Here is a 12,251-nt window from a genome sequence, read left to right as displayed (position 1 = left end):
TCCTTGACACCTCCAGGCATTGTAAGGTGTCCTCCATTTGCCTTCCCATTGTATTTTGTGTATAACTTAATCGTGGGACTTAGCACAGTCACAATATATTGGAATCATTTGTTTATGCACGTCTTTTCCACCCAAACATGAAATTCTTAAAGGTAGTGCCTTAAAAAAAAAATCTTGTATCTCTAATGCCTAGCATGTAGCTCCATGAATGTTAGATAAAGGCAAATAAACTTGGCATTGTTCAGCTCCACTGACAGAAATGCATCCTTACTATGTATCAGGCATTTGGATAAAAAGTTGAGAAAGAGTTTCCTTATCTGTAAAATGAGGCCTATAATATATATAGTTTACTCCTTACAAGAATTAGTAAAATAAGCTTTAATGCAATGCAAGCTTAAATTCTTTTAAAGATTAAAACTAACTTTTGTACTGAAACACTTAACACAGGCAAAGTAGACTAGTTGTTATTATCATGATGATGAGCTAAGCACAGAAAGCTAGGGGAAATTTTTATGTGCCATTGGGCACCTTAAGAATTTAAAAGACGGAGCACTTCTGGTTTGGAACTACCCGATTTAGACAAATTTTTGCTCAAATAAACTTAAAAAAAAAAAGAATTTAAAAGAAAATATGATGTATCTTGAGGGTGAGCCAGGAAAGGCATCAAGGTCAAAGCCTTAGAAATCTCTTACAGCCTTAGAAATCAAGAAGTCCTCAACCTGGGGTCAAAACCAGCAGCAGTAGGTCCAGCAGGAGTAAGCCTTTACATAGCCTCACTGATTCTATTGTGCAGCCAGGGGTGAGAACCACTGCAATTCTAAACCAACGAGGGCAAGATGGGTGTTGATTGCAATGAGATTCGCCAACTTCTCTGAAAAAGTACAGATTTTCATGGGAACTTTCCCAAACTTTAAAATGTTGGCGAGTAATTTAAAATGTTGGCGAGTAATTTAAAATGTAACAAAAAATAAATAAAACAACCAAACACCCTGCGAGTCAAAGAAAACATGGATAGGGGCTCTGTTGGGTGTGAGTTTGTAACCTTCCTTGCAGTTCAACCTTCAGCTTGAAGAAGCAAACTGATACACAGATAAGTTAAATAACTTGGCCAAGATTAAACGGCAAGTCAGAATAACTGAGTTGGGACTAAAACCCGGTCCTTTTGAATTTAGTTAATGTTCCTTCTATGTTAGGTAAAGAACACTTGGAGATACACTTTAGAAAATGGGTAAGGCTTTGGGCAGAGAGAGGGCGTTCCGGGCAGAAGGAATCCCAAGACCAGTGCCCCCAGGCATCCCGCAATCAGCGAAACTGGGCGATCCCTAAATAGACGAAAGCGAACTTCGGCCTTTGAACGAAGAGACTCAACCACGCATGCGCCTTCCACAGGCGGGGCCGCGGAGAGGCAGGTGGAAGGGTGACGAATTACGACCTCCGCTGGCGACGCTCACGTCTCCTGCCGTAAAGGCTGTGTCTCTGGCGCGTGCGCGTCTCCTTCCTTTTTCGGATTTCCGACGCGGTTGCTGCAGTTGCCTGAAGTGTGTTGCCCGGGCTGTCGCCATGGTGAAGCTGAGCAAAGAAGCCAAGCAGAGGCTGCAGCAGCTTTTCAAGGGAGGCCAGTTTGCCATCCGTTGGGGCTTTATTCCTCTCGTGATATACCTGGGTCAGTAGGAGAAGAACCTGGGAGGAGTCGGGAGGGAACGGGGTGCGGAGGCTGAGACTCCATTTTTGGTCTGGGGCGGGAGAGAGAAACGCGACCACGCCGCGCATGTCCTTTGAGGCTGTCCGGTCGAGTGGGGTCGGTCTCAGCTGAGTTCGAGTTCTTGTTCTGCCCTTTACTTTTTTTTTTTTCGGGGGGGCGGTCTCTAAGAAGTCACGTAATGCCTCCCGTCCTGTTTTTATATCTGTAAACTAGAGGTGACCTACTTTTCTGAGAGAGTTAGGACGACCTGACGTATGTGAAAACAACTAATTCACTCTTTGGCACTAGGTAGGTTTTCAGGGCGTTTATCCTCACCTTTCTAGGTGGGCCTAAGTGGAAAGAGGCCGGTGAACCTGGTGGGTATGCCATTGCTTTGAGGCATGATTAAGACAATAGTTGTTGGTTGCCTCTGCGTTCTCACCGGGAGTAACGGGTTTACTGGTGAGGAAACCGAGGCATAGAAAAGTTCTGTTCCTTGCTGAAGGCCACACAGCTGTCACGTGGGGGAGTTATGAACTCAAGCATTGGGGCATCAAGGCCCATACTCTTCACCACTATGCTGTAGTGCAAAGATTTGTAAGTGCTCAGGCAAATATTTTCACCTAGGGCTGCACATTGGGACTTTATCCTGTTTCTAGCCTTGGATAGTTTTTAAATTTTAATCTGCCGTATTCAGGCAGTATTTTGGAGAGGAAAGAGTCTCAGCTCTGTCAGTTTGACATTTTCTAAAACTCAGGTTCATATTTCAGAATCCTATGATTTTAACTATGTGCTGCTGCTTGTTTTTTTGCCTTTTTAAATTTTTTGGTGTAAGATAAAGTACCTTCACTCAGTCTTGACAGAGTGTTTGACTGTGCTGGACATTCTCTAGGTAGCTTTGGCTCCCATTTCCCCATGAGTTGCAAGCCAACTGATAACTTGGAAATACTTCAGTATGCAGGACTTAAACAGATATTTTTCCGCCCTTATTTTTAAAATATTTTTTTCTAATATTCTCCAATTGGAGAATTTTAATAAATCTTTTTAAAAAAAGATTTATTATTTATTTATTTTATTAATTTTATTTATTTTTGGCTGCGTTGGGTCTTAGTTGCGGCATGCGGGATCTTTTGTTGCGGTGCGCGGGCTTCTCTCTAGTTGTGGCGTACAGGTTTTCTCTTCTCTAGTTGTGGCGTACAGGTTTTCTCTTCTCTAGTTGTGGTGCGCAGGCTCCCAGGGCACATGGGCTGTGTAGTTGTGGCACGTGGGTTCCAGAGCGTGTGGGCTCTGTAGTTTGAGGCCAGCGAGCTCAGTAGTTGTGGCACGCGGGCTTAGTTGCCCTGCGGCATGTGGGATCTTAGTTCCCTGACCAGGAATTGAACCCGCGTCACCTGCATTGTAGGGTGGATTCTTTAACAGCGGACTGCCGGGGGAGTCCCTCCTCCCTGATTTTGAACGCATTTTTTTTTTAAAATTAATTAATTAATTAATTAATTTTTGGCTGTGTTGGGTCTTCGATTCTGTGCGAGGGCTTTATCTAGTTTCGGCAAGCGGGGGCCACTCTTCCTCGCGGTGCGCGGGCCTCTCACTATCGTGGCCTCTCTCTCTTGTTGCGGAGCACAGGCTGCAGACGCGCAGGCTCAGTAGTTGTGGCTCATGGGCCTAGTTGCTCCGTGGCATGTGGGATCTTCCCAGACCAGGGCTCGAACCCGTGTCCCCTGCATCAGCAGGCAGATTCTCAACCACTGCGCCACCAGGGAAGCCCTTTGAACGTATTTTTAAAAGAAGCATTACTTTGCCAGATATTAGTGACTTTGTATAGGTATCAAAGGTTAGGGCAAGTAATTGGGACACCCTGCCCTTACAGGCTGTTATTCCCCTCTTTCTTCCAGACTCATCCTCACCTCAGCTTTCACTTAATGGTAGAACGGCCCAGTTTGGCTAGTCAAACACTGGGAGGAACTCTCCTTTTAGCTAAGGAAGGTATGGGGGCTTTGATTCTTCCCCGTCTTTGTACCATCTGCTTTTTCCATTGTTGTGTATATCGGGTTCTGTTTTAATCTGCTCTTGCTTTCTTTGTCCCTGTGGTTTCTTTGCTGCTCTGTAAGTCTTCGTGTACCTCTCCCTCCTCCCCTTTTTGAAATTCTTTTTCTACTGCCAGAAAGCTGTAGCTGGTTGTTATAATCTGTGTGTCAGGGGTTTTGGTCGGAAGAGTAGATAATGCTTTCCTTTTCCACCTCATTTTCTTTTTTGTGCACACCGGCTATATTCTCTTTACTAGCACTACCATTATGGTGATTTTTGGTACCCTAGTGTCCAACTCAGGTGGAGATTGATGTTAAGGCTATCTTTTTGGTGCTTCTTCCTTGTTAATCATTGTCTTTTTCCTTATACTGTATCTAAGCTTAATTTCATGTCTAACCTAGTTGCCATGCTTTACTTCTCCACCTTAGCTCTCACTAAAAGCCGCAACTGCAGATTGAATTTCTTGTGTAATTTAGGTTCAAACATACCTTTTAGGGCTTCAGGGAGTATAGTGGGAATATAGTGCTATAAAATCGGACAGATAGTGTCATGATGATAAAGAATGTGTTTGGGGCTTCCCTGGTGGCGCAGTGGTTGAGAATCTGCCTGCTAATGCAGGGGACACGGGTTCGAGCCCTGGTCTGGGAGGATCCCACATGCCACGGAGCAGCTGGGCCCGTGAGCCACAACTACTGAGCCTGCGCGTCTGGAGCCTGTGCCCCGCAACGGGAGGGGCCGCGATAGTGAAAGGCCCGCGCACCGCGATGAAGAGTGGCCCCCGCTTGCCGCAAATAGAGAAAGCCCTCGCACGAACCGAAGACCCAACACAGCCAAAAATAAATAATAAATAAATAAATAAAGTAGCTATAAAATTAAAAAAAAAAAAAAAAGGAATGTGTTTGGACAGTTACAACAAAAGGATTTTAATGAGTTACCTGTTGGAAGACAATTCTCCATAGTATCTTGAATTTCTACAAGTCTGGTGAGCAGAGGCGGTGACCACCCTTTGTTCCATATTTTTAAGGATGTTTGTAGGGTGAACAGCTTTGGGAAATAGTTCCAGGGCAAAGGGGAGACATGCTCACTGCCCATTATGAAAGATTCTGGTTACCCAATCTCAGGGTTCATCTCCTAAATGGTAATACTCTGACTATAGCTGTTGCTGGGAGTAATAAACTGTCCTTGTTTCTTTTCTCTTCTTTTTTTCTTAATAACTAAACTTTCTCCCTTAACATTTTTTTTTTAAAATTTTATTTATTTACTTACTTTTGGCTGTGTTGAGTCTTTGTTGCTGCGTGCGGGCTTTCTCTAGTTGCGGCACGCGGGGGCTACTCTTTGTTGCGGTGCGCGGGCTTCTCATTGTGGTGGCTTCTCTTGTTGCGGAGCACAGGCTCTAGGCACGCGGGCTTCAGTAGTTGTGGCACGCGGGCTTCAGTAGTTGTGGCACGCGGGCTTAGTTGCTCCGCCGCATGTGGAATCTTCCCGGACCAGGGATCGAAACCGTGTCCCCTGCATTGGCAGGCAGATCCTTAACCATTGCGCCACCAGGGAAATACTGTCCTTGTTTCTGACTTGGAATCTTGTATCTTCTACCAGCATCTGTGAAACTGGCGGGCCAGTTTGTTGTCTTGAAAATGGGGTAAAATTTCATACTCCACAGTTCTTGATGCCAAGTCTAATTTTAATCAGTTATTTCAGCAAATTAGTATATATGTTGTCTAGTTAATTGATAGATTTTAAAACGTAAAAGTTTTATTTAATCATATTTGTAATGAGTGTTGATTTAATTAAAAATAACTTGAAATTTTTTTCCTTCTTTCTATCACCAATCTTTGGCTGCTTTATAAAAAGAGTGGTTCATAGGGGATAAAATAAGATATCTTCAATTGTTTCTTTAAAAAAGTTTAGTTTAAAAAAAAATCTCTGCTCTTTTTAGTTCATCCAGTATGATTTGGTTGTTGTGATATCTTTTTTGTGCGTAATGACTAATAATGAAAGAGTGTGTGCTAAGGGCTGCTGTGCTAATTGTGTGTAATATAGGAATAAGGTAGTTTGTCTTCCCTACTGATTAGTTCTGCACATAATCACATACTCTAGTGAAGATTCAAGACTCTTCTGTTGTGCAGGTAAATCTAGGTAATTCTGGTAGATCTGGATATTATTCTAGCTACCCTAGATTTATTTAGACTTTCTTTTATTTGTTTATTTATTTATGGCTGTGTTGGGTCTTTGTTTCTGTGCGAGGGCTTTCTCTAGTTGCGGCAAGTGGGGTCCACTCTTCATCGCTGTGCGCGGGCCTCTCACTATCGCGGCCTCTCTTGTTGTGGAGCACAGGCTCCAGACGCGCAGGCTCAGTAATTGTGGCTCACGGGCCCAGTTGCTCCGCGGCATGTGGGATCCTCCCAGACCAGGGCTCGAACCCGTGTCCCCTGCATTGGCAGGCAGACTCCCAACCACCGCGCCACCAGGGAAGCCCCCCTAGATTGATTTAAAAAGAAAAAGTCTTGATTGTAAATTTTTTGTCTGCTAGGGTTTTAATTAGTTTTTATTCTCTTTCTGTTTCTTCCCTCCCCATCTCCCTCAGGATTTAAGAGGGGTGCAGATCCTGGAATGCCTGAACCAACTGTTTTGAGGTACCGTTCTTACAAATAAGCATTGCAAGGCAAACATTCATACATTAGTACTAAGTCATGGCAAGCAAAAGAGAAATAGTGGTACGTATTGTATCGGAGCTTTATCAGTCAAGTGTAGTTTTGGGCTGTTGGAAAACTGCAGCAGTTTGCAGACCAGTCTAACTTACGTTATCAGATAACTACTTTCTCTCCCCTTCCTAATTTTTATTGGGTTGGCCAAAAAGTTCATTTGGGTAAGAATGGATAAAGAATGGATAAAGCCAGACGAACTTTTTGGCCAGCCCAGTATATACTGCGTTGGCGTTATAACCATAATGAAGCATATTTTAAAAGGAAAAGAACTAACTTATCCTACCACTTTAAAAGCTGAACTGTTTTTAATACCTGTATTCCTGTCTTATCCTTATTCAGATAAATACGGCCTTTTATGTCATTCTAACAAGAGTACAGAGAATTTTGTTTTTTTTCACCCAATGTTAGAGTTGATAACGCATATATTTTCTAGTTGTTGATCACTTAGGTTGTTCAGTTTTTTAGTATTTCAGATAACAATATAACGAACATTTTTATGTGCATAGGTTTTGATTTATTTCCTTGTCAAAGTGTATGAACATTTGTGACTCTGAAAATGCATTGTCAAATTCCTTTCTCTGAAACAACCTTGCAGTTGTTGGATAAGCACTTGTGAAAACTTCCACACACACAACGCACACAGATACACAGAGTATATATATTCATATACTCAGACGTGTGTGTGTATGTATATATGTGTAAAAGCCGTATGTAGGCGTGTGTGTGTGTATATGTGTATGTGTGAAGGCAGAATCTGGAACAGGCGGGATTGCTCTCTAGAAAGGACTGGCACTGTGATGACTAGGACCCCTGCACAGGTGCCGTGGGATTTCAGCTTTACCCTCTGTCTTAAGGTATTTCTTGATTGTCCTAACAGACTTTTCACTGGCTGTTCTAGGTCTTCAGCTTCTTCAGACTTCTAATCTAAGCCACTCTTTTCTAGAATGAGCAGAAATAATAATAGTCATGTTACTAACAGTCATTTACAGTGTGTCAGCCACTGTTTTAAGTGCTTTATGTACAGTATCTCTAATTGTCACTTCAGTCCTTCAGAGCTGATCACACAGTTGGTAGGTGGTAGAGTATGTCTGTCTCCAAGGCTTACGCACTTTCCACTGGGTCATGTGGCCTCCCTAGGTAATATGACCTGTTACTTAGCACAGTGCCATCTGATATGAATTTCCTCCATCTTCTCTGACTTGCCAGTCTCTCCTTTCTCAAAGCAAGGGTTTTTCCTTCTTAAGGGTTATTGCCATATGTGCCCTCTTTGTGTCCATTTGTGCTGTTACTCTCTTTTCCCTGATAAAATTCTTCAGTAAATGTTCTTCACTCACTGCTTCCTTTCTTCACTTTTCTCTTTCTTTAACCTTTTATGGTACAGCTTCTTAAAACTGCTTTCAAAGGTCCCCACCAAGCTCCTTTCTTTTAGCCTTTACTCTTTGAACTATCAGTTTTCTTTTTTGTGAAATGGGATTTTAGGTAATGTATCTGCTACTGAGTAGCCGATTGACCTCAGACCAGTTATTTCCTTAGGGAAACAGTACCTTAGGGAACATTGTCAGAGATGGGACTACCTGGGCAAGCTGTATGAACATTTTCCAAGCCCTGAAAGTTACCATCAAATACTTCTTCCCAAGAGGCCATTAACCTTTCTAAGATAAGTTTTCTCTTTTATAAGTTGGGCATACGATCTACTTTGTAAGATCGCGATGAGGATTGAATAAGAATATTGTGTGTAAACTATGACAGTGCTTGACAAGTAATGTTTGAGCAGTAAACTATTAATAATAATTTTTAATCTTTCCTATGTCATCTCATTTACCTCACTTCTTTCTCCTGTGAGAACTGTGCTCTAGCTACATGACACTGCATGCTAATCCCAGAATAAACTGTATTTTTTCGTGACTTTGTATGCTTATTCTCCCTCAGCCTGGAATGCTTCTTCCTTTCAGTTTTCACTTGTCTAGAAAAGCCCAATCTCAAATGTCACCTCTTCCCTAAATCTTTTCCCCCTTCTCCTAACTGAAATTGCTCCATTTTTTGTGTTCCTGTAGTATTCTTTTGTGTCTGTCATTCTTTGCTTTGTATTATGCTTGTTGCTTATTTGCATTCTATGTTGTCCTGCAAGTACCTAAAGTAGCTGCCAACTACTTTGGCAACACTTTTTAAATGTTGAATTAACTTAATTAAATGGACAGGAACTGATACAGCATTTCCTCCGGTACAGTTTTTAGACTAGACCTGCATCCTGAGAAATAGTGTTTTTTGAGCCCCAGGTGATCCAGGATCCAGAGGTGGTGCTAGATGTACCCTTTTGTTGTACTGGCTTCAGTTATCCCACCAAGAGTTGACCCTTCAAAGTTGCAGACTGGATGAAGCAGCCACCCCCCTGCTTTTTATTTCTTCACCTTATTGTCATCTCAGTGCTCCTGTCATTTCTGGTGCTGATGATCATTCTTTTCTGTCATTAGGGACATTGTCTGATTTCTTTCCAGGGATATTTGTGATTTAGGAAGGAACTGAGCAGTGCTGATAAGAGTTATCCTGTTACAGAATTTCATATACTGTGCTGCTTGCACTGGGGAGACTTGACTAAGAGGTCTTCCTGGGTTACCTGGTCTGTACCCTGAAAGGAATAGACTTGTATCTGCTAGGCTTTTCAGTAATATAAATGTTTTATTAATATAAAACCTATTTAGCAATATAAAGTTTATTGTTTATATATAAATTTATTTATATAATACTTATGGAGATAATGTGGTTCATGATTTATGGTCTGTTTCCCTTGTTAAGTTGTTAGATTCCTTGGGATTAGGTCCCCATTTGTCTTAGTGTCCTCCTCTTTCACTCAGGATGGTGCATTGTACGTGGTTGGTTGATATGAATGCCTTATTTAAAATGCAGAATTTAGTGAATAAGGGGCAATATCTTAGTAAAACATTATTTAGGCGAAATATATGAATACTAAGTAACTGAGAGAATGATTGTTCCCATTATCTTTATAAAGCCAAGGAAAATTTTCTTTTCTCTTTATCTTAGATGCTCATTACCAGTGAGGAAGAGACTTCCATAAATGAATAATTTGTTTTCATATCTTAACTGTATGCAAAAATACTTGGGGTTTAATGTGAGATTTTAATACACTTTTGAAAATTGGGAATAGATGCATGTTGGTTTGTTTTATATGCAGAGGGAAAATAATTTCTAAAAATTAACAGAATGCTCAGATTGTCATTTTGTAATGCAATTTTATTTAAGTTGACATACTACTAGAAACTACATTTTTAATCAACAGGACTTAGAAGTAAAACACCTCTTGTCTCTTTCCTGGATCTAATAATGATACAACTTTATTTTCTGGGTTCATCAATCCTTCATATCAATATTTTGATTGACCTCAATTTATGTTTTCCTTTTTGTTTATAATAGGTAACTACAATAAAAAGTAGTAAAACTATATTTCTTTAAATAGGTCTCTATGTTTTTTTTTGCTCAATGAGATTGATCCTTCTGCTAACTGAATTTGATAGATGAGTAAACACAAACATAAATGTATACAATCTTCTAATTCTTAAGCTATGTTTAAGAAGTTTTTACTTTGGGGTTTAATTTATTTTTCCTCTTCACAAACATTTTAGCTTACTTTGGGGATAAAGGACTATTTGGTCATCTGGTTTTGGAAGCAATCAATGCAGAGGAACAACATGGAAGGTGTGCGCTGTGGCTGGGATAAGAGATGGGACATCGATCAGACGTTCACCAGTTGGATGGCACAGGGCTCTTACTTCTCAGATGCGTCTGTGGCAGAGTGGAACCTCTACTGACTTATTTATGATAGACTGTATTAAAATAAATGTTTTTTAACAATGTTATGTCTTGAGTCCTTCTTGAATTGAACATGATAGGACTGTTAGGTAAAAATTTAGCCTTTTGGTACTTTTTCAAAACAGGGAATCTATGTATGTGCCTAGATGCTACTTTAAAAAAATAAGAAAATTTCCAAGTTAATTCCTGTCCATTCACTTAACAAATGGATTCCAGTTTCCCTTTGCGGTGAATTAATAACTCCTTCTGAGATGTTCTGAAGTAGTAAAAGTAGAGACAGCTCTCTGTGACAAACTGAGTCCTTACTTCCTGTACTGCATTGGAGTAACATTCTGATTAAAAGAAATAGGGTTCTTTGGCTGTGTTGGTAGGGAATGGGAATGGCATTGGCGAGTTGTGTGTCTGATTTGTGAGTTAAACGTGAGTCTAAGATTTCCCTCAGTACTGTTAGGAAGCTAGAGGTGGCTGGGCAAGAGCCCATAGTGAGCTACACAGAATAGTAATACTTCCTATTTTTTGATAGAAGAAAAGGCATTTAATGGAACTAGTTTTCAGTTCTGCATCCTGGTTTCCTGGGACCTTTATCTGTATTTGAAGCCCCCTTCCCTTTTTAAACTTAGCTTTTTTTGTAATTCTAACAAAATAGATCTATTTACTTAGTTTGGGGAATTGTAATTAATTATAGGAAAGTAGGCCTGAAACAAGATATGACACGGTTTGGGAGGTGCCCATTGGATTGAATGTTTCTAACATCCAGTGTTAGAGAATGATCATGAATGTAATCTCCGGTAACTGGAGCTATCATTACCAGAAATTTCTTATTTCTAATGTAAAACCCTCCTAGCTATTTAAGACTATTTCCTCAAGTTTTGTTACCTTTGCCTAGGAGACAAGGAGACAAGACTATTGTGGAGGCTTATTGCATAAGGGGGTTTTAAAGTGGAATTCCGGAGAGCTAACTGCAGGGAAACCGTTTTTGGTATGCAGTTAATGAAATTGCTTTAACATTTCCGTGAATCGGGGCACATATGATTTTGCTAAAAGCTCTGAGCAGCTTTTAAATCCCCATAGAATTGCTTAAGATTGTGGCCTTTTTCCCCCACGCCCTCATCCTTTCTACTAAACGTGTTGTCAGTGAATTTTTGTTTAGTTAGTATTTTGGTGCACATTTTTCTTTTTCAGTTAGGATTTCCAGAAATTGAAATAAAGCTATGGCAAGTGTCCACTTTGATAAAATACTAACATGGATAGGAAATGTAACTTTTTTTTTCTTTCAGGAACTAACTTGTAGCTGTTTATAAAACCCCAGAAGATTTTAAAGAAAGAAATCCAGAATTAAGTGGAAAGGGACCAGTTCCTTGTTCTCACATCTGAGGAAGCTAAGAAACAGAGTTTAAGCATTTGTTCAAGGCATAGGATAAGAGCTGAGACTAGTACCATTTTAATGTCTGTATCTCTGAAGGTTTGTGAAATGTTTATAACTAAGCTCCTACATTTTATTGAATTTTAGATCTCAGGGCAGTGCAATCCAGTTTAGCAAGCATTGATCTCTGTTCTGTGCTAGGCACTAGAGAGTCCTTACAAATAAGATTATTTCTGGCCTTGATTTTACTTAGGCAAACACTGAGCTGATAGGACCTGATTTGAATCCTGGCCCTGCCGCTTAGTTCCTGCTACCCTTGGTAGAGAAGTCACTTACTCTGTAGACTTGAGTTTCTTCCACAAAATAGGAATAATATTTGCCCCAATGTGTTATTCACTAAACCAGTGGCTGTCATAGCTGATCCCAGACTAGCATCATCTAGAAGCTTGTTAGCAATGCACGTGTTGAGGTTTTCCTGAATGAGAAACTGGGGATGAGCCCCAGTGGTCTGTGTGTGTGATTTAATTACTTCAACCATTGTTTTGAATTAAACTTCTTGTTTTGAGATAGTTGTAGAGTTGAATGCAGTGTAAGAACCCATACAGAAAGATCCCTGTAAACTTTACCTAGTCTCCTCCAATGGTAACATCTT

At 40.6% G+C, this 12,251-nt stretch overlaps 1 protein-coding gene across 1 annotated transcript; it reads left to right on the top strand.

Annotated features, from left to right (window-relative positions):
* The first annotated feature begins 1,489 nt into the window (after positions 1-1,489).
* Positions 1,490-10,278, top strand: TOMM7 (translocase of outer mitochondrial membrane 7). The gene is made up of 3 exons (XM_059932851.1): positions 1,490-1,663; positions 6,291-6,339; positions 10,050-10,278. Exons 1-3 carry the CDS (start codon positions 1,561-1,563, stop codon positions 10,063-10,065), a joined length of 168 nt encoding a protein of 55 aa, XP_059788834.1. The 5' UTR covers positions 1,490-1,560; the 3' UTR covers positions 10,066-10,278.
* Positions 10,279-12,251: the final 1,973 nt, after the last annotated feature.

This window comes from Balaenoptera ricei, chromosome 9 (genome assembly GCF_028023285.1).
Source record: "Balaenoptera ricei isolate mBalRic1 chromosome 9, mBalRic1.hap2, whole genome shotgun sequence".
Lineage (NCBI taxonomy): Eukaryota > Metazoa > Chordata > Mammalia > Artiodactyla > Balaenopteridae > Balaenoptera > Balaenoptera ricei.
The sequence above is the reverse complement of the archived record's forward strand: the minus strand, read 5'-3'. Positions and strand labels throughout refer to the sequence as shown.

Bases quoted from the DNA above. Each gene is read 5' to 3' on its own strand.
- TOMM7 (XM_059932851.1), top strand. From the start codon at position 1,561: ATGGTGAAGCTGAGCAAAGAAGCCAAGCAGAGGCTGCAGCAGCTTTTC. The intron at 1,664-6,290 runs GTCAGTAGGAGA...CATCTCCCTCAG, and splicing joins TCCTCTCGTGATATACCTGG to GATTTAAGAGGGGTGCAGAT.